Source organism: Nanorana parkeri, unplaced genomic scaffold (genome assembly GCF_000935625.1).
Source record: "Nanorana parkeri isolate BGI_ZX_2015 unplaced genomic scaffold, ASM93562v1 scaffold673, whole genome shotgun sequence".
NCBI lineage: Eukaryota > Metazoa > Chordata > Amphibia > Anura > Dicroglossidae > Nanorana > Nanorana parkeri.
In genome coordinates, this window is record NW_017306941.1 from 318,742 (window position 1) to 340,241 (window position 21,500).

Here is a 21,500-nt window from a genome sequence, read left to right on the forward strand (position 1 = left end):
TTGTATTATTATTAATAATATTATTACTATTATTATTGTTTATATGTATTATGGATTACATGAATAAGCAGAATACAGCCCGTAACTTCCCCACTGTAGTTTGTGTCTCCTACCACACAGACAAGGCTATAATGAGGGTATCTTTGCCGTACAGCTGGATCCCTAATTGGAATCCAATATGTGACACTTGGGGGTCCATTTATAAAAGTCCCGACGTTCACACAGCACTAGAGCCCCTGGATGGGGCTGATAAGTATAGGATTTTCTATACTCATCAGTGCTATTCAAACTTTTATTAATGACCCCCTTGGCCCTGTAGTGGCACCGTTGAGTAGAACCCGAAATTCTGTTCCTGGCATCTTTACTTTGGTGCAACAAAAAAATATAACAAAGCCACTCGTGATTTAAATTGTAAGTAACCATGCCGTGCGGTTTTAGCTGCCTTCAGTTTCTTCTGGTCCTATGTAAATATCCATTTTGGAAACTCATACATTCATATTAGTCTTCATGGTACAAAATTGTAAGCAAGTCACAATGTTCCTGTGTTGTATTACTGTTTGGCAGCATCCCCTGGCTACAGGTTCACTATAAGTCATTTAGTAGAATCACTGTGTCAGCTTGTACTGATCGACTGTCCTACAAATCGGCAAACAATGTTATCATCCCTGAGTAATGTAGCACAAGCGTAGCATGTAAAAAACCTTTAACGTTTGCTATACTAGACTGTTAAAAAAAAATGTGTGTCTTCATTAAAATCTGTTGTTATTGTTACCAATATATGACTGGGAAAGAAAGACTCTATACAGGGAAACTATGTTGTATTTTAGGATGTAGACATTTTGATAATATCGTAATTCTTAATAACTTTCATGTTTTACATTTACTGTCCCATAATTGGTTATATTATTTTTCGTTTCTTAAAGGAGAACTATGAGGTGAGTGCTTTTCACTCACCTCATAGTTCTAGCCTACCTGTGACAACAGCCATAGAATACAATGGTAGCAGTTACAAATTTTTATGTTGCACGATATTAGCGCAACTCCTTATCAAACCCCAAAAGTTAGTGAAAAATATACTTAAATGCCCCAAAAACACAATAAAATACCAATTTTTAAATAAAATATAAAAGTTGAGGTTACAGCGAGTAAATAGATACACAACATGCCCAGGTTAAAAATTGTGTGCATCAGCGATAAAGCTCAGTACCCCAAAAAGTCCATGGATGACGCCTTAAAAGCCCCCACAGCTCATCAATTTAGAGATATCCAACTGGCCCCAGAATTATTGATCTCACTCCGGCATGCAGGCAATACCCAACATGTATAGCGTGTTCGTCGTTTTCATACGTAGGCACACCCAACGCGTGTTTACGTGGCGATGCACGTGCTCGCGGGGGCGGGGGACTTTAAGCATTTTTACAATTATTTTTATATTTATTTTATTTCATTTTAATTTAAAAAACTTTAATTTTTTATTTTTTTACTTTACTTTGATTGCTATCACATAAAGGGGGCTTACAAGCCCCCCATGTGATAGCAGATGGTGGTGACAGGTACATTTAAAATTCACAGCAAATCCAGTATAACAGTGAAAAAAGTGTATAAAGCAACAAATGGCAGCACTGCACACGCCCAACCAGTTACAACCTCTCACATGATTCACCCATGAATCACCCGTGAATCATGTGAGAGGTTGTAACTGGTTGGTGGTGTGCAGTGCTGGCATTTGTTTCTTTATACACTTTTTTCACTGTTATACTGGATTTGGTGTGAATTTTAATAAAGTCTGAAGTATTGGAATTCTCTGGATAGTGCTGTCTGTTCGTATACTACTCCAAACCATTATAGTTGCCCTTCAATGACTGCTAAGGGAACCCTGCCTTATGGATCCAGTCACATCTGACCCATAGACCTGCACCAAGAGAAAGAACAATATAGCACACCTAGTGTACAGCATTAATAAGTAGATCATACAGACTGATATAGTAGCTCACATTTGCAGATCTATGTATATAAATTATAGGCTGAAGCAAGGGTTGCCCCTTACATAAATACATGAAAGAAACTGTATACATGTGGTAGTTTCCCTTTCAAGGACTGGGCCAATCAAACCCAGCATTCCCACCTTAGGGAAATGTCAGGGGTTCAATCACTGACTTTCTGTATCTTTCAAGTTTCTCCCTGTAAAAGAGTCACAGCCAACACTTTAAATGGCCGCAATGCTGAATAGGCAGTGTGCGCGTGCGCACACCGGCCCCTTCGGCATTTGCCTCCCGAGCATCATTCAAACCAGCCGAAAATCGTACGATTTTCGGCTAGTTTTCTAGCATGCTCCTTAGACAAAAGACGTGCGACCGTACATTAGAAACGGTTGCACGTCTTCATCCACACTGCACGATTCTCGTACAATCGCGGGATTTCCCACGATTCTCGTACGAGAATCGTGCAGTGTATGGGCACCTTAAGGCTCACAAGGCACAAGGCTTTAACTCATGAGTTATTTGCTATAATAATTGCTTTCAGCTTTCATTGGCTGATATGCTGAAAATAGCAGTCATTATGTCCAGTAATCATTATTGTTTAGTATATTGAGCCTTAAGCTGGGCACACACCTTACAACCATCGCAAGACTTTTGTCTTGCGATGGTTGTAAGGTACTTAAAAAAACGTACGATCTGCCTATGTTGCATAGGCAGATCGTACTTGCGATGATCGCAAGCCACGCCCCCTGAGGGGCGGGCTTCCGATGACCGCAATGCCGAACGGGCAGTGTGCGCTTGCGCACACCGGCCCGTACGGCTGTTATCGTACGGACATGCCACAAACCCGCCGAACATCGTACGATGCTCGGCGGGTTTTCAAACATGTCCATAAGTTAAAAGTCGTGCGACCTTAGAGTAGTAGAGGTCGCATGGCTTCCACATACCTTACGATCATCGTACGATCGCGGGATTTCCCGCGATTATCGTACGATAATCGTAAGGTGTGTGGGGACCCTTATGCTAGGAAAGAGACAATGTTAGCCAATTCTGTTTTAATAAAAGACAGATAATAGATCCCCAGATAGCAAGGATAACATGCCACAAACCTGTGGCAGGGTTAAATTGTAATTCTTGTTAACTTGCTGCACATATTCCTGGCAAGTTGTAGACTTGCAGAACACTCAAAGCACAAGCAAATTTGCTTGGCAAGTCTACAGCAAGAGTCCTGCAGGTCTTAGCAAGAGCTCTGCAAGCTCGCTGGTCTGGAGACATGCAATGCAGACTTGCTGTAATTGTGCAACAAAATTGTGAAGCTTGGCAAGTCTGCAATAGTTTAGCAAGTCATTTTCAAACTTGCAGCACAATTGCTTGCTATCTGGGTCCTTACCTAATATGTTGCAATGTTCATTTTGCCTAAGCAGTACCAGAAATCTCACAACTGTATATCTGCCAGGTGAGATCTAAGGCAGTGCTGCCTCTGACTGCTCGTCTCACATGAACTGGTAATGTCACTACTGTGCTCATACCTCCCAACTTTCTGAGATGAGAAAGAGGGACAACGTCCAGAACAATGTATTTAGGCAATTGACACACTGCTTTCACGCCTCCAGTTATGCGGACTATTAAATATCTATATGCCAAAAATGATTGGTTAAACCCAAGGTCAAACAAGATAATTAAGAGATAGGATAAATGTTTTAGAGTAGTTTAACACTTTTGGTCATTAAATAGTAAATGTTCATAGATATCTGTACAGCCAACCAAAACAAGGAGCTACTGAGGAGGAAAGAGGGACAGAGGGATTGGGTTCCAACAGAGGGACAGTCCCTTCAAATGTGGGACAGTTGGGAGGTATGCTGTGCTGCTTGCTGGAGTTACTGTTCTCCTTACTAGAGAGGAAACTGTACCTGAGGACCTGCAGTACAAGGATCTCCCTGCTTCTGTTTTCGATCACCAGTCATAGGCAGGGCAGGTCTGGCATGAAGAAGCAATGCCCTGCTACTCTACCGATACAGCTGCCTCCATACAAAAACACAGTGTAGAACATGGCATGGTAAGTCAGAATGGGAAAAAGACCATTTTAAGTGAGTGTACAGGCAATAACGGTGACTAGTCCTTTGCCCTCTGCTTTCCTTTGAGGCGCATTTCCCACAGGTTCTCTTTAACTGTTTGCTTTGTGAACATATGGAATGCATATTAAATACACTGTGGCCACTTTTTAATTGCTCAGAAATCATATCCAAATATAAGCCCTACCCCAAATATGGCAATTTCTGGACCTGCAGATAGGTTGCTCAGGTTCCTTGGCATGGGATTCTGAGGGGTTCTTTTCTGTACAGTTGTCCTTCATACCGTCAAACAAATTCAGTAATGGCGGTAGTGTGACTGTAAACAAATGTGGTTTAGTCACTAAGTGACACTGGGGGAGCACAGGCCTCAGCGGGCACCAGGATGGCCTCCGGCAGGTATCAGAATACGGCCGCGCGTGCGCGATGACGTCATCGCGCACGCGCGCGTTGACGTCACGTGCATGCACGTTGATGTCTCGGCGGGGTGACACTCGGACACCGCTCCAGGTGTCACCCAGCCTCGGGACGCCCCTGGCTGACGGTGAGAGCCTGGAGGATGGAGAGGAGCCAAGACAGACAGAATGTTCCTGCTGAAGTCAGGGAGTAACATTACACTGTGAATCTCAGGCGGCACATTGTTATTGAATCTGGGTAATGTCTTTTAAATGATTTAGTGAAAGTTTGGCCTATTACACACCCTTTCATTAGCTTAGTAATGTTTATTGTCAACTAGCCCTTGTAACATTTGGTACAGTACTGAGCTAATGAAAGGGCGTGTAAAAAAATTTTTGTAGAAAGTATTGTACTGACACGGCCAGAAACATTTCCACAGATACTGTATACAATCAGTATATGTCACACAGTGATTATATATCCTTGGACATGTTTATGGAGGTGCCGGAATGGTACTAATTGGATATATGTGGACATGTTTGTGGTAGTGTCAGTTCGGTACTGATTGGATGTCTGTGGATATGGTTATAGCGGGGTCAGTACGGTACTGATTGGATGTCTGTGGACATGGTTATGGTGGGGTCAGTACGGTACTGATTGGATGTCTGTGGACATGGTTATGGCTGGGTCAGTACAGTACTGATTTGATGTCTGTGGACATGGTTATGGAGGTGTCAGTACGGTACTGATTGGATGTCTGTGGACATGGTTATGGAGGTGTCAGTACTGTACTGATTGGATGTCTGTGGACATGGTTATGATGGTGTCAGTACGGTACTGATTGGATGTCTGTGGACATGGTTATGATGGGGTCAGTACGGTACTGATTGGATGTCTGTGGACATGGTTATGGCTGGGTCAGTACAGTACTGATTTGATGTCTGTGGACATGGTTATGGAGGTGTCAGTACGGTACTGATTGGATGTCTGTGGACATGGTTATGGTGGTGTCAGTATGGTACTGACTGATTCTGGAGGGAGGATAAGCAATTCATGGAAATGGGTTGCCAAGCAGTACACAAGTAAATATAGTTTTGGAATCACGCTGTGAAGAATCCGGCTGACGAGGAGAGAACGCCGTGCTGGCTGGTGATCTTTACTCAGTTCTAGTTCTGAGCATTTCCTGGAATTGTAGTCGAGCTGCTCAGAGCAATGACTGGACTTGTTTTCCTATTCTCCAGCAATGAAAACTGGGTGTGTTCCGACTGCTTTTGTTGCTGGAAATGCGAAAGGGTCAATTAATAACACGTTATCTGTGAAGGTCGGCATGCCCCCGCATAGCAGCAAATATGCTTTCAACGGAACGGCCTGAACATTGTGTTTTTATGTTTGGATAAAATGATATCTGCATCACAAATGACCATTTAACCTATTTCAGGAACTTCATATTTAAAGGGCAACTCCACATTTTATTAAACTCACTGTAGGTGGTGCTGGTGGTGGTGGGGGGCACGGAGGTTGTATACTATAGGATACAGTGGTACAGTGGAGTACTGTAGAAAGAACTAGTTCCATTTATTCAGGGGGAGGGAAAAACAAGTGATAGTACCTCCATTATTACTATTACTAGTTTTTATAAAATAGACAGACACAGAGAGACTGAGCAGAGGGGCTGCATGACTGGGGGGAGGAATAATCCCTGGAGAAGGGGCTAAAATAAATTGGGAATTAGCTGATCTTACCTGATTGGAGGTTGGGGTCAGGTGTCTGGGAGGAGCCGCATGGGTTGGGACTGCAAGGGCTGATGGGCGTTCTTTCGGGAAAGACGACGGAGGAAGCAGATTGTCCCACCTACCCTCCTTTGATTTTGTGGTTTCTGATGGTTACAAGGTCCTTTTGTATGTCTTGGCAGTTTGGCTGGTTAGGGGGTCTTTGGGGGGTCTGAAACTCTGAGTCAGTTACACAAATGTGGGGCCATCAACTGGTATGGGTGCTTTCCCCTGTTGGTGTCAGTATTTGTCGGGGGGCCTGGCCCCTTAAAACTTGGAAGCAATAACTGGCCTCGAGCTGGTTGCGGTGCAGCTGGGGACATGGGAGCAGTTTTTTTAGGAGAGGCCTTATATGGGCTGTTGGGCACCCAAAGACCCCTTCTCGGATCCAACAGTCGTTAAGACTATTTATTTGTATATTATTTTGGTAAATACTTTGGTTATTATTAACGTTGGTTTGGTTAATAAAAGGGCTGCTATGGCCATTTAAATGCATGTCGCGCAGTCTGTGTGTTTATTGGGGTTTTAACAGAGGGACGTAATCGACGAATCCATCAGTCATGTATTATAGCATGTGTGGGAAAAGCAAAACAATGCTGCTGGCAGCAAAAAAAAAACCAAAACACTGCTCCAATCAACAGTGCTGCTGAAGAAGAATGACGATTGTTGATTGAAGCAGTGTTCATGGGCTTGTCAGACTGCTGGAGAGCCAGGCTGCTGCTTTGTGTGAGGGAGGCGCAGTCAGACTCTCCTGTGTGCTGCCAGGACACCGTATTTTAAAGCTTGTTGCTGCATTTATCAGTTCAAAAATACGTCCAATATTTTGTAACTACTTGCTGTCCGGAGCAATTTCTTAACATTTGCACACACATGGGAAAATCTGTATTTTTGGCGAGAAAACAGCTTAAAATCCCCAAACAATTATATATATTCAGAAAGAAGAGACCCTGTAGAATAGCAAGATGCTTGTTGCAGTTTTTTGTAGCACAGTGTTTGCACAAATGTTTATCAAATCAGTATTTTTAGGATAAAATACACTATAATGAAATTTAGTGCATAGAAATAGAATATAATGCCCATTTTTCTTGTATAATATTATAGACGGGGTCACGCCGGGTAAATAGATACCAAACATGTCAAGCCTTAAAATTGCGTGCACCCGTGAAACTGCAAAAAACTACAATACCCCAAATTTCCCATTGTCAATGTTTTGAAAGCTTTTAATGCTCATTATTTTAGTGTTATAAGTGACTGATGGCCCTAGAATTATTGCTCTCACTCCGACGTTCATAGCGATATTTAACGTGTGGCGCAATGTTCATTTTTGCATGTAGGCACACTCGAAGCATGTTTGCATTTGTATGTGCGTGTACATGGGGGGCGGCAGACTTTACAATTGCTTTTGCATTTTTAAAAAAGTTTTACATTTTACTTTTATTTTTTACATTTTTTTTTTTACACTTAACTTTATTGCTATAATATAGGGGGCTTTGTAATATCAAATATGATGTAACAGGTCCTCTTTATGAATATAAAGAAGTCACTCGCACTCCAGCTCAAGTTCTGTCAATATTTTATTGACCTCTGTGGCGTCAGAACATGGCGACGTTTCGGAACACGTTTGGTCCCTTCATCAGGCAAAGATCGAACACAAACCAATACGTGCAGCAATATATACAAAAAGTATTGATCGAGCACATGATTGTGCTGGACCGCCTGTGCAACTGGCACTTTAGCCTGGTTACTTATTGCTGCGCAGCAGGAAGCGCTGTGAGCTTTAATGATCAACAGGCAGATTGGGGAGGGGATGTTCCCTGGTCTGCTCCTGCTTTCCATTCTGAATGCATTTGCCATGGTCCTGGGTCCCCCAGAAGAACGGGGTACCCTGAAAACCAGGGATGGGGTGGGGGCACTACACGTGCAGGCTGCTAATGGTGATATCACTTGTACAAAACGAGCATCGCTAAAAAAAAAACCCAATACCAGTCATGATCTTGGTATAACCACTTCAGGATCAGGGGCCTATATATACGTACGGCGGTCCTGAAGAGGTTAAAGGCGTGTATTGTAATTGATATGGCCACTTTAAGATGTTGTTGTGTAGGAAGCAGAGAACATGCTTACAATGAAGTTGAGTTGACATTTCTTCTCGATGCCTCGGTGACAGACTTCCACCGAACTCCTATTAGCTGCTGTGAAAATATAATAAAATGTGAAATTATAGCCCGGAGCACAGAAATGTTGCACTGCTTTCTTCACTGTTTTTATGTATTGTTCTGGTCACATTGTACTTTTACTGCTTCCTCTCTCCTATGAAAGACAAATCAAATGTTTTTTTCCTGAATCACCTACAGAGAAAAAAAAAGGTTCTCCCAGTAACTATACAGCCACAATTTCCAGACATTTCACAATATACAGCAATAGTCTAATTTTTCAAAGAAGCTCTACCTTTTATCTTTAAAAAACAGTGCCTGAGCCCCAGTCCAGCGACTTTGCACAGGCTGAGATGATTTTATCAATCTGCTGCAGGCAGTAGGAAGCATTTCCTCTCCTCCAGTAATCAGACTACAACACTGTGACTTTGTAGAAAATCCCAAGGAAAATGAAAAAGCAGGGACTGAGTTGTGTCATTTAAGTGTGAACACAGCCAAGAAATGCATAGGCATCAGGATTTACATGATTGTGTCATCTCTGAGCCAGCGTCTCAGACGAGGAAGTAGATGATGACCCTGGATGATGCCTGAACAAAGATGGATCTTTCTTTATGGGGAGAAAAGCAGATGCTTGCACTACTTCTTTCACTGCATCGCAATGGACAGTATTGAGGTACCATCGGGTGATGCGTTTGGGTGCCATTCAGATGAATGGCAACACAACATACCTAGCACATGGTATCACATGTGCGATAACATGTACGTTATTGTGTGATTAACCCAACTCTATGGTATGAACGGGCCCTCAAGCTGCTGATGAGTTTGATGAAGAATGACTTGGAGATGACTCGGATCTGGAGTAATACGGTGCAGTGATTAGGGTTGGGTAGGGTGAGAGAGGATTAAGCTTTAAGAAGCAAAACTTTTTTGGCATGGGAGGGCCCTAGGGGCTGGTGGGCTTAAGGCAACTGTCACCTGTCCTTATGCATAAGACAAGTACACAGCAAGGGGGAAGGCGATGAATTGCTCCTTTGACTCATATAGTTGAATGTGTGTGAATATCATCTTGAGCTATTGAGCTCTATATACAACAAGCTTTTTTCATCATAGCAGATATTAATAGGCTTGGAAATATGGGGAAATTATTCCAGAGCTCCACCTCCTGGATGTAAATGAGAATGCGCCATGATAATATGCCATGTGTCATATGTACCTTACCTTAGGAAACATATTTTTATTAATGGTATTTATAATCCTGGTCCTCATCGCTGAACTCCTTTTAAAATGCTAGTTGCCTGGCTATCATACTGATCCAATAGCTTCAGTACTTCAGTACAGGGTCAATGGCCAGGAATATGCCTGCAGATCGGGAGAAGAAGTCAGTACTCCTTTTCTGTTCTAGGTCAGTGACACAGAAGATAATTACATCAATGATTTACTATGACCAGAAGGAGAGGCTGGCAATGGTAGCATCCATACCTAACCAGGTTCCTTGAACTATGCCTCTAGCAGCAACTTAGAATACATCTCAATGTTTTAGATAGACGATATTGTCAGTAGTCTCCGGAAGGGGGGACATGATGTCGCTTTGTGCTGCACCTATGTTATCTAGCCAAACTAAGGTGCATTGCCACACTTTATAACTCTGCCTTTTATTTACATGATTAGCAACTTTAAGGGTGCCCATACACTGGCCGAATTGCGGCCGGTTTATAATGTACTGGACAAAATTTGCACAGTGTATGGGGTTGTTGGCTTCCTTTCAGCCGGAATTCCTCGATCAGCTGACCGAAGGAGCTGGCTGGAAAATTTTTGATCGATCAAAGTTGGCAGTCAATGAGCTGCCCGCTCTGATCGGGTACTCTGACAGGTGCCGGTGGCATGTTACAATGTAAACAGCGGGATTCCTCGATGGAGATGCTATTTGTGTTGATGGAGGAATCGCGCCAATTTTTTTCATTCAGCCCGCGGTGGTGGAGGGGTATGGCCAGCCTAAGGAATACTGAGCTATGCAGCTCGCTAAATCCACAATGTCTCAAGCTGTAGACAATAATAAATCTGATTCCAAGAATAATCTATTTATGGTAATGCCCTGTGAGAAGTGGTAGGTCAGGTGGGTCCCTGTTTGGGTATTTCCATCCCTTATACGCTTATCAGTTATGTCATTATTATTAACCCACATGCTTATATTATGTAGCAGATCTCACACCCAGTATGGGGCCCTATGCAAAGGGCAGCCTGGCTATAGTCATTCATCAAATTATTACTAATTGGTTGAAAAGGAAAATAAAATCTCATCAATTTTTTTAAATTTGTCATCCCCTATAGATCACAAGGCAGTGTGATCGATATATCAACCTGTAAATAACTGGCAGACACTGCAGACAGTCAATAAGAAACCATATAAACTGTATAAAAGCCACTTCTTAGTCCTCATACACAATACACCTGCCGTGGAATAGTTTCCAGATTAGCAGAGTCGCTCCCCGTTGTGTAAAAAGTAATAAACTGGCAATGGTTCTCTTTTAATCTCCTTTTCCTTTAACAGCTTTTGGCCAAAGAACAATAGCTCATAGTGTACCACCATTTATAGAGACACACAAAAGCAGAATATGTTGCACTCACAAAGATAAAATATGTAAAAGGTTTACCGGTAATTTAAAGACTTTTTCCAATCAGTCTTTTTATTTTTAGGAGCTGGCACCTTCTCCTCATATTTTATCCATCCATGACCTTTTTAAAGCTGAATTGTATCCATCTGGAAAACGCCGTGTACTGCAGCAGTCATCCCCATGTTAAAGCTTATCTAAACCCAAAAAGAAAAATCTCAAGACAATAAAGTCACTGCGCTAAAAAAATCTACAACTTATACATAAACAATAAAGTGCCTAGTGATTGCCCCACCACAGTATGTGAATTACCCGATGGTTAAAATCAATACAACCTCAAAACTGCATGTGCAATGTGTTGTGATACAGATCTCATGTGCAAAAAAACCACAAAAAGTCTCTTTTAAAAAGTTATTTCAGCAATATATAAAGTGCAATTGTGCTCCATTCCAAAAAGGTATTTTGCAGTATAACATCCTAAGTCAGGGATGGCCAAACTCTGGCCCTCCAGCTGTGGTGAAACTACAAATCCCATGAAGCATCTCTCACCGGGAGTCATGTCTGTGGCTGTGAGAATCTTGCAAAGCCTCATGGGATTTGTAGTTCCACCACAGCTGAAGGGCCGCAGTTTGGCCATCCATGTCCTAAGTGTTTTTGTGCAATCAATACACTCATCAGTCTCCTTTGACTGGTGGCTTTAGATCACTTGTAAATAGCCTGCTGACACGTCCCTGGCCCATCGCCCCCCTGCATGGTCCACCCCCCTCTCCATGGTCTGTTCCCCCCGCCGGCCACCTCCCTCCCCACCGTGGTTTTCAGGGACCACAGCAAAATAGTTCAGGATAGTTCAGTGCTGTATTCACAGCCTTTCTATCTCAGCTGACCCCAGTGGCATTACTAGGAGGGGGCAGGGGTGAGGCCTGCATTGGGTGACACCATTGGTGGGGGTAACACCAAAATGACTAAGAGTCATTTTTGTGTCACCCCCTCTGAAAGGTCGGGCACTTGGTCATGGAGTGCCTGTGAGTGGAGGGGACCCAGCGGCATACCTTATCCCGCCGGGTAGATGTCCCCTCCTCTCTCTGCTGGCGTCCATCACCAAGATGACCACCAGTAGGTAAGAGCGGGTGATGTCATCACATGCATGGTCAATTACTTCCTAGTGGGGTGTTACCCGATTGCCACTGCGGGTGACACCACACCTCGGGACACTTCTGCTGCCCCCATTCCACTGTGAGGAATTAAAGGGTAAGTTCACTTTCCCAAGTAATTTGGGAAAATGGAATTATCCACTTAAATCTGGCCCCCTCTTTCCCCGCTCTGCTATACTTGCCTTACGGCGAATGGTTCTTCTGCTCCACCTGTACAGGTGTACCATCTGTACCGCATACTGCCATTCAGCACAGCCCTACGCCATGGATTTTGAATTTCGCTCGCAAGTTGCAAGCACTCGTTGGTCAACGCGGTCACTTGATCGCACTAACCAATTAGATGCGCTTCTTAGCATGGTTAAATGCGATTTTGGTTGAAATTATATTTTGTATCAGGACAAGTAGATTGTCACAAGGGACAAGTAGATTGGCCCCCGCTTTAGTCTTTGGACAAGTAGTTTTTTTTTTTAAATTTCCACACCCCTTCTCATTTCAATGAGATGATGCACCTGTGTACCTGCCGATATGTAGTGACTAGTGATGAGCCTGGGCTTGGTGCAAACCCAGTTCACACAGAACTGTGACTGCCACCCACTCCTTCTGATCCAATATTGTGGGGGAGGTGCATTTAAGTTACATGCCGTGCCTTCTGCACTGGGTGAGGCACCCCCAGCCAGCAGAAGCTCCGCCCTGTCCTGCTGAAGCTCCGCCCCCACCCAGCCGAAGCGCCGTCCCCATCTCGGTAGCCAAGCTGTGTGGGGAGGAGGAAGGGAGGAGCCTCCCTGTCCCTCGCTTGCTCGTCACTGGTGAGGCATCGAGATCGATGTCCTCACTGTTTTTCACGCCTCTAACACAGAGTAGAGGCTGTAGAACTCTTGCCTCACCAAGTTAGGTTACACAAGCAGTGGGGAAGCACGCTACTGTGTAACCTAACTGTCAAAGCTGTCAAAAGCTGGTTGCAGTGCCGCTTGTAATTAACAGAAAGCGCTCTGTCCATGACAAGCGGGAAGGCTTTCCCTGCGGTGTAACCTGTAACAAGCCGCTCTGAATGGAGAAAAAGCTGTCAGCTTTAGACTTGAAGCTGACACATTTTTTCTGCATAAATACTAGGTGAGGCTCTGCTCACCTGCCTCCCCTGACGTCTCTGCATTTCCCACCACACACCTATGCATCATAAAGGGGCAGGGAATGTCCCTGCTGCAACTACCACCATTGATTGGGTCGAGAGGCCCAGGCTCATCTCTAATAATAACATAACCACTGCACCTAGCATGGCACCACAGCCACGTTTAGGCTGCCAGTGAGTTTGGCTGGTAAAGAAGGTTCAGCCGTTTCACCGCAGTCACATAAACTAACCCAGAAATATCCTCACCAGCCCATCATGCAAAAACCTGAGCTGCCAGATAGACAGTCCAGGTCAGATTTAATAAGACATTAAATTATACCATCGCCAACGTTTGTTGAAATCCCGGAACACCAACAAGCTTTTTCAAATTAGGCCATTTGTTTTACTTTTGCAACTTGAGGGGTTTTGACTTTTGCAGAGAAGGAAAAGTGTTTATGACTGTACCTAGCAAAGCCGTTACAGGGCACTGTGACCTCGGTATCTTGGCTGGGATGACGTTATTACATCATACTCCACACGAGCACCAGAATCATGAAACACTAGCTCTCTATGAAACTCATAACTGCTAAGTAGGGTTTACTGCATGAATATGTAAACCAGCTGTTGTGTGAGCCGGCATGGGCCAGATATTTGTGTTTTAAAGCAAGCCTGCTACCGATAAGGAGAATAACACACCAAGGCTGATGTCAGCTCAATGGTAAAGCAGAAGAGGGTTTAAAAACTGGAACTGATGAAAAAGCTGAATGCAGCAGCTTAAAGTGTATTTCCACGTTTGCAGTCAAATTGGGGTGACACCCATTTTATATTTGTTACATGTTCTAAATCACATTGCATAACTTTAAAAGAGCAAGTAATATGTAATTAGCAATTTATATATAGTGTAATGTAAATGGGTAAGCCGTATTAGTCCAGTAGAGAAGATGTACAAAAAACAAAACGTAGTATTGCAGTGTGCAATGATACCTTTCTTATTGGACTAACACAATATATAAAAGACAAGCTTTCGAGAGTAAACCTCTCTTCTTCAGGTCAGAAGCAATACTGATCAACATGACAACGTTTACCAAAGCAAGAGAAAGTTGTTAGGGAGGGGGGGTGAGTGGGGTGTCATAAATGTTGGACCTGGGAGTAAAGAATGTATCCTGATAACTAGAACACAGAACAAATAAACATAGGATGACCAATAAACCCTAAACAGATCAGGGATATACGACATACATGAATATTATTATTATGTTCTGTATATTCATAAAAAGTTCTGGTAGTGTGTGAGAAAACCAGAATCCACATTAAGTCCTTCCTTTATGGAATTGAAATGTAAACCCGCTGCAAACTTTGCCAACATATATGTGACAAGAATACAGCGAGTCACAATAACAAAACGTACACCATTAGGCCTTGTTCACACCAAGCGCGGAGCAGGTGCAGAGCAGAGCAGGTGCAGACCGGATCAAAACGGCATCCAATGTATTCCAATGGTATTGTTTGCTCCAGTTCACATCGCAGCGTGCAGGTCCAGAGCAGGTGAAAAAACTGCAGCAAGCCCTATTTTACCTGCTCTGGAACGCATGCAAGCGCATCAAAAACACATCAAAAATGCATGCAAATGCCTGGAACGCACTGAAAGCCCATGTTAAACAAAAACGGCCTGGAATGCATCAAAAACGCGGCAAAAACAAGGCAAAACCCACTGCGTGTGCAGAAACCTGAGCGGATCTGCTCTGCATTTGGTGTGAACAAGGCCTTAAAGGAGAACTATGGGGTCAGTGTTTTTCCCCATAGTTCTCCTTAGGGTAACGGGAGTACACAAACTAGCGTCCTCCCGTTACCCTAAGCTCAGTAAGTCCATTCTCTGTCATTTCAAGGAGGGGGCTGGGAAGTTATGGTTTGCCATAATTAACTGTGTCTGTACTGTGCTGGCAGATCTTCATTACACTGGTCTACAAAGTTTGGGAAATGATCGACCTCCAAGATAAAATGTGTTAATTTTTACATATTTTGATGAGGTGAATTAGAAAACAGGTGATAAAGGTGCTGGTTGGTTGGCTAAAGTTTTCAAGATATTTGACAATAATGATTTATACACAGGCGAGTATATATGCCTACAAGGGAGGGAGGTGTCTGATGATCATGATGCCTCGTAACTTCTCGACAAAGTACGGTAGAACAATGAAAATGGTACCACAAGGAAGTGTATACATTTATCTTCACTTTGAGACTAAAGATTATTACATAACTGTAATTTATTGTTCTTTTATTGCAAGTCACATTAGTCAGATCTACGCATCATACAGTTGCATCTGGTGGCTTGTGAGAGTGTCATTGCCGAACATTTCCAAGGAACAGTTGCGTGATATTTTCCCTCAGAAGCCAAAATGCCTTGAAACTGTGTAAACAACGCAGATACGTTCTGCTACATTTGTGGCGAGGTTACATTTGCATCTCAAAAGTGCAGTATGACGGCAGTGGTAGAAAAGGCGTACCACCTAGGGATGTCCCGATTCCACTTTTTCAGGACCAAGTACAAGTACAAGTACTTCCCCGCATGTACTTGCCGATACCAATTATCGATACTTTTTCTTAAAGGGACAGGTGACTTTAAATGATCCATAGTACAACTGCATGTTGTGTACTATGGATCAGAAAAAAAAGAAAACATAGCGCAAGCTTCGGCGCTTTGTATCTGGGCATTTTGACAAGTACAAGTACTTGTCAAAATGCCCTGTATCGGGCCCGTATCGGGACATCCCTAGTACCACCTATATTTTGGATGCAAACTAGGGGATGACGACAACCACTAGGCTCCCCATTATTGTTGCATTACATGTGCAACTTATCTGTGTCATTGGCTAAACAAGAAGAAAAAGTCCATGCCTTTTGCAGTCCCAATGATGTGGAGGGAACCCACCAATTATAATAAATTAATGGAAAGTTATGTTATTGGTATCAATAAAAGATGCATGTATTATTACCCCTCATATCACACACCAAGCAGTGCATTTTGGTTCAAGGCCTGTTACTGAAGGGCTATCTGGTTGGATATGAAGATGATGAATGCATTGTACCTGATGTTTAATCTGCAGTTTTGTTCTTGTCCTACGTGTTTGAGCTGTATCTTGCCTCATATCCACCTCGCTCTATATATGACCACCTGAAAGTCTTGACTACTGTATAGTGGCACAGCCTTACCCACGCTGTATTAGTGTCTTGTATTGTGCAAAACCTTAATAAAAATGTATTGTTAAAAAAAAAAAGATACATTTATAATGATTGGTGTGGCACTGTTTTCATTGCTACATCACATTTTGCAGAACAGTTATGGAGCACAATCGCACACCCCCATTGTAATTTTGAATGATTTTGATGCAATTTTGACTTGAAGCTGTTTCTTGGAAACTGGAGCCAATTAATACTCAGGACTTCATTTTCCTTTATTAGTGACCCAATTCTGGTAAACGTTTGCTACTTCCATTGCCGAGGCTTTCTCCTTGTAGACCAGTGATATCAGTTGTAAACTAGATTTGAACACTGCCTGCCTTAACAAAGGGTTAAAAATTGAGAAGCACTGTTTGTTAATGAGAGGAAGCTCAGCATGTCCCCAGTCTTTGTATGTGGACAAGCTCACTGTGAAATTGTTCAGAGTAGCTTGCAGTCTGCCCAAAGGCCTCCTCCAAAGAAACATCTAAAAGGTAACTAACTTATTTATTAATGACATCGGGGAGGGTGTTAACAGCGATATTTCTGTGTTTGCGGATGACACCAAAATAGGGAGGGTAATAGACACGGACTTAGACATTATAACATTACAGGAGGACCTGGATAAAATAGGGGAGTGGGCATTAATGTGGCAGATGAGGTTTAATGTCGATAAATGCAAAGTAATGCACTTTGGAATTAAAAATAAACAAATGGGTTATACAATTATGGGTATGCCGCTGGGGAAGTCAGAAATGGAGAAGGATTTGGGGGTCATTGTAGACCACAAACTGAAAGGTAGTTTGCAGTGCCAGGCTGCTGTAAACAAAGCTAGCAGGGTCTTGTCCTGTATTAAAAAGGGGATGTATTGCAGGGACAAGTCTATAATTTTGCCACTTTATAGATCATTGGTTCGACCTCATCTGGAGTACGCGGTCCAGTTCTGGTCACCAGTACTAAGAAAAGATGTCCTTGAGTTGGAAAAAGTCCAGCGGAGGGCAACCAAACTAATTAGGGGTATGGAGGACCAGAGCTACGAGACAAGGCTACTAAATTTAAACATGTTCACATTGGAGGTGAGGAGATTAAGGGGGGATATGATCTCCATGTACAAAATGTTCAATGGTGGTAGCAACATTAGCGATAAACTGTTTAAAATTAACTCCATCGCAAAAGCTAGAGGCCACCACCTAAAATTGGTGGAAAAAAAATTCCAGCACAAGGGGCGAAGGGGGTTCTTCACAGTAAGATCAGTTAGGGTCTGGAACTCACTGCCACAGGCGGTGATTTCAGCAAAGAATGTGGAATTGTTCAAGAAACTTTTGGACGATTTCTTAAGGGACCGTAATATACCGGGGTACAGGTACTCCTAGAATGAGATCCTAATAGGTTGGACTTGATGGACTAATGTCTTTATTCAACCTCAAATACTATGTAACTATGTAAGAAATTGGGTTTTGTTTTTTTAAAGGAGAACTATAGGGTTAAGGCTTTTCCCCATAGTTCTCCTTAGGGTAACCCTAGGCTCAGTATACCGCGAGCTGTACGTTGTAATTCATTACATTGGCATAAAAGAAAGAAGCCATAAAGAGCGCACATTCACACCAGCGCGCACACGTTCTGTGCACAATAACACACAGCTGCGTGGTGTGAACAAGCACTTAGGCACCTGAAGGAAATTAGTTAACTCTCGTTGAGTACTTTGTCGTTTGTGTTGGAAAGCGAATTACCTTATTATTGGAGGTAGGCTTGGGAGAAGCTGCAGACAAGAAACTAGAGGGAATTAAACTGTAATTATCTTGGAGTTAACCATTAGTCACGGCCGTGCTTAATGCATTCGCAGCAATTACCGCTGGGAATTAAATACACAAACATTAGTGAATGATGTGCCTTCTGCCACCCATGATTTATTGTGTTCTTATTGGAATGAAAATGTAACACTCTCCCATTATGGATAGCATAGAACATCGTGTGTATGTGGTCATAGATTTAGAATTTTGATCCTTCTCTATGAGAGGATGCGGCTGTACACTCACCCAAGCTGCACATCCGCGCATGTGTGTGTGTCCGTACTCGTATGCAGACAGGATGGATCCTATCTGCGTCCGAGCACGGACACCCTGACCCGGCGGATGTGCAGTTCGAGTGAGCGTATGGCCACATCCTCCCATAGAGAAGAACAGACTGCTGCGTACAATCACACGCAGCACCTGTCCTTCCCCGGAACGGCCCAATACGGCTGTGTATGCTGCACGGATATGTACAGGCCGGCTCTTAGCAGTGTTAATGAGGCCTTACAGTCTACTGTACAGCAGAGCTTGGAGAGCAGGAGTGTTTTTTTTTTAAACTACTTGTCTAAAAGACTAAAGCGGAGCCCAATCTACTTGATCCTCATAACAATCTACTTGTCGTGATACTAAAATTTGTTTTAACCAAAACCATATTTAACTGTGCTAAGAAGCGCTTCTCATTAGTCAGTGCAGTCAGGTGATCACGCTGACCAATGAGTGCTCGCAATTAGTGAGCGAAATTCTAAATCCATGGTGCAGGGCTGCGCTGGACAGTAGTAGGGGGTACAGATAGCACAGCATTGTGCTCATTCTCCTGTGCAGCCGGCTTGTGACAGCTGAGACACATAGAGCCACTCCTGTCTCACTGATCACACAGAGGAAATTGGAGAACAGACGTTCTCTGGTCTGCTCCCAACTCTCCATCCTGAAATCATTTGCCGTGGTCCTGGCTCTCCCAAAAGAGCGGGGGGCCCCGAAAACCACAGCAGAGAGGTGTGTGTAAGGGGGGTGTTTGGGGGAACAAGCAAGCTGCTACATGTGATCTGATCACTTGTACGGAACGAGCGGTGGCTTCCCTTTCTTGCCTGCAGCAGGGCTAGATGTAGAGAAAAAAAACACCTGCCTGGCGCCTGGAACTGCATGTCCCCAACGTCTGGTGATAGGAATTACACACACCCCTGGAGAGGGAGAGAGGGAAGCAGCACCAGGAGTTAGGTGTGCTGCGGTACAAGGAGCTTTCTGAGAGGTGGAAAGAGCAGAGTGACCGAGAGATGTGTGATGCTTCACCTTTCACTGTGAAATCACAAGGGGAAGGTGTGGAGTAAAGAGAGAAAGATCAAATTCCCTACCATGCCAAGAAGCACTGTGCTTTATGGTAGAGCTGTGTAAATGTCAGAACCGGATGGAGATAAATACAAATCCTTTGGCAGATGAAACAGCTATCATATGTGTATTTTACCTGTGTATTTAGGTGTTTGGAAAAAATTCAAAGTCAATCAAATGATAAATACTATAAAAAATATATATTTTTTAAATATAATATATATTTTTTAATATAACATATAGATATATTATTATAATAATAACTACATAAAATAACTACACTTTTAAACATATCAGCTATTCTGCTATATTCAGAGACATTAAAGGCAAACTCCAGGCAGAAATTGTATTAACCCTTGCAGTGAAGCTACCCCCGCACTGCAAGGATTGACTGCGCGGGGTTTTTTTTTTTATAGTATAGTTTGTTTGTTTTTTACATATAAGTTATACCCACCTGATCCTTGAAACAGTCTCGTCCTCCACTCCAGCGATGGTATGTCCCTAGGCACCCTCATACACCCTATACACTGTATTGGACGTGATGACTGGAGGATTCCTAGACAGCAGCAGAGGGAGAGAGAAGCTCCAGGGACTGGTGTGGGAGCCGTCTAGCTCGGAGGTTTAGGTGAGTATAACAGAAGAAAAAAACAAGCACGTAACACTTGCAGTAGCCCCACTGCAAGGGTTAATACAATTTCGGCCTGCAGTTTTCTTTAAACACATTTGCATATATAGTCTCTGTTCTTTCTGCTGAGAGCCACCATTAGAGCACTAGATTATTGTAGAAATGGCTTTGCTCACACTCACCAAGTCTGCATCTTGCCTTATATATGAGCAGTACACCTGCAGACTAGGACTAAGACCATGGAAGACATCAGGGAGCACCCTAATATATATATATACAGGTGAAACTCGAATAATTAGAATATCGTGCAAAGTTCATTTATTTCACTAATGCAACATAGGTCGAAAGTTCAAAAAGTTTAACAGACTGAAACCCGGAAGGGAGCCGGACAGGACCGTGATGCAGCAACCCTCCACCACCTCCGTGGAATGTCAGTCTCTGACACGTAGAACATCTACAAGTTCAACACAAGAGATTCAGTACTTTCCAGAACTTCTGCAGATTCTACAGAGTATAGAGCCCGAGGTGGTGTATGCCGGATATGACAACACTAAGCCCGAAACCCCCAGCGCTCTGCTGTGTAGTCTCAACCAGCTATGTGAACGACAACTCCTCTGTGTGGTGAAGTGGTCCAAATCCCTACCAGGTAATGACATTGCTGATGTCAGTTAAAGTGTACGGTTTTGAGGCTCAAGATGACTCAAAATGATTGTTCTTATGAGTTAAAGTAGAACTGAAGTAAAAAACTGAAAATAGTAAGGAAGGGTTAAAACCTGCCAGGTTTGTTTTTCCCAGCTGTGTCACATTGGGGAGATTTCCCTTCACTTCCTGTCCAATAACCACAACAGGAAGTGAGGGAAATGCCTGGTGGTCAGGCATTGGAAGATTTCCTATTGATTCCTGTTCTGATGACAACTCATAATTTGTGATTTCTTTTACTTTCAGTGATGATAACATTCACCAGGATAAATATGAAGGGTGAATCTCCTTAACGGGGACACAGACAGCAATAAAAACCTGGCATCTGCTCTAATCCCTCTCCACTCTATCCAAAATTAAAAAAAAAAAGTTTTGACTTCAGTTGCACCTAAAAAAAAACTTCTATGGCACACTGATCAAAGCCCTATAGAAAGCAGAGCGAGGTGATGCAAGTGTGAATGGCTTCTCCAGTACCTCTGGTTTTAGTGTATTTTTGGAGCTGTTTTCTTTAGATTAAATTTTTCAGCCATTTTTCAGCTTTTATATACACAATATATGTAAAAGTCCCAATTAGAATTCCCTTTGCCTTAGGAAGGAGTTTTAAAATGGCTGACAG

At 43.0% G+C, this 21,500-nt stretch overlaps 1 protein-coding gene across 1 annotated transcript in view; it reads left to right on the plus strand.

The window, feature by feature from the left end:
• LOC108792716 (progesterone receptor-like) overlaps positions 1 to 21,500 on the plus strand; it is a 59,393-nt gene that overhangs the window by 27,833 nt on the left and 10,060 nt on the right. Inside the window, exon 4 of the mRNA XM_018563550.1 lies at positions 20,526 to 20,831. Coding sequence (XP_018419052.1) covers positions 20,526 to 20,831 — 306 coding nt within the window. The remainder of the gene's footprint in view (positions 1 to 20,525; positions 20,832 to 21,500) is intronic.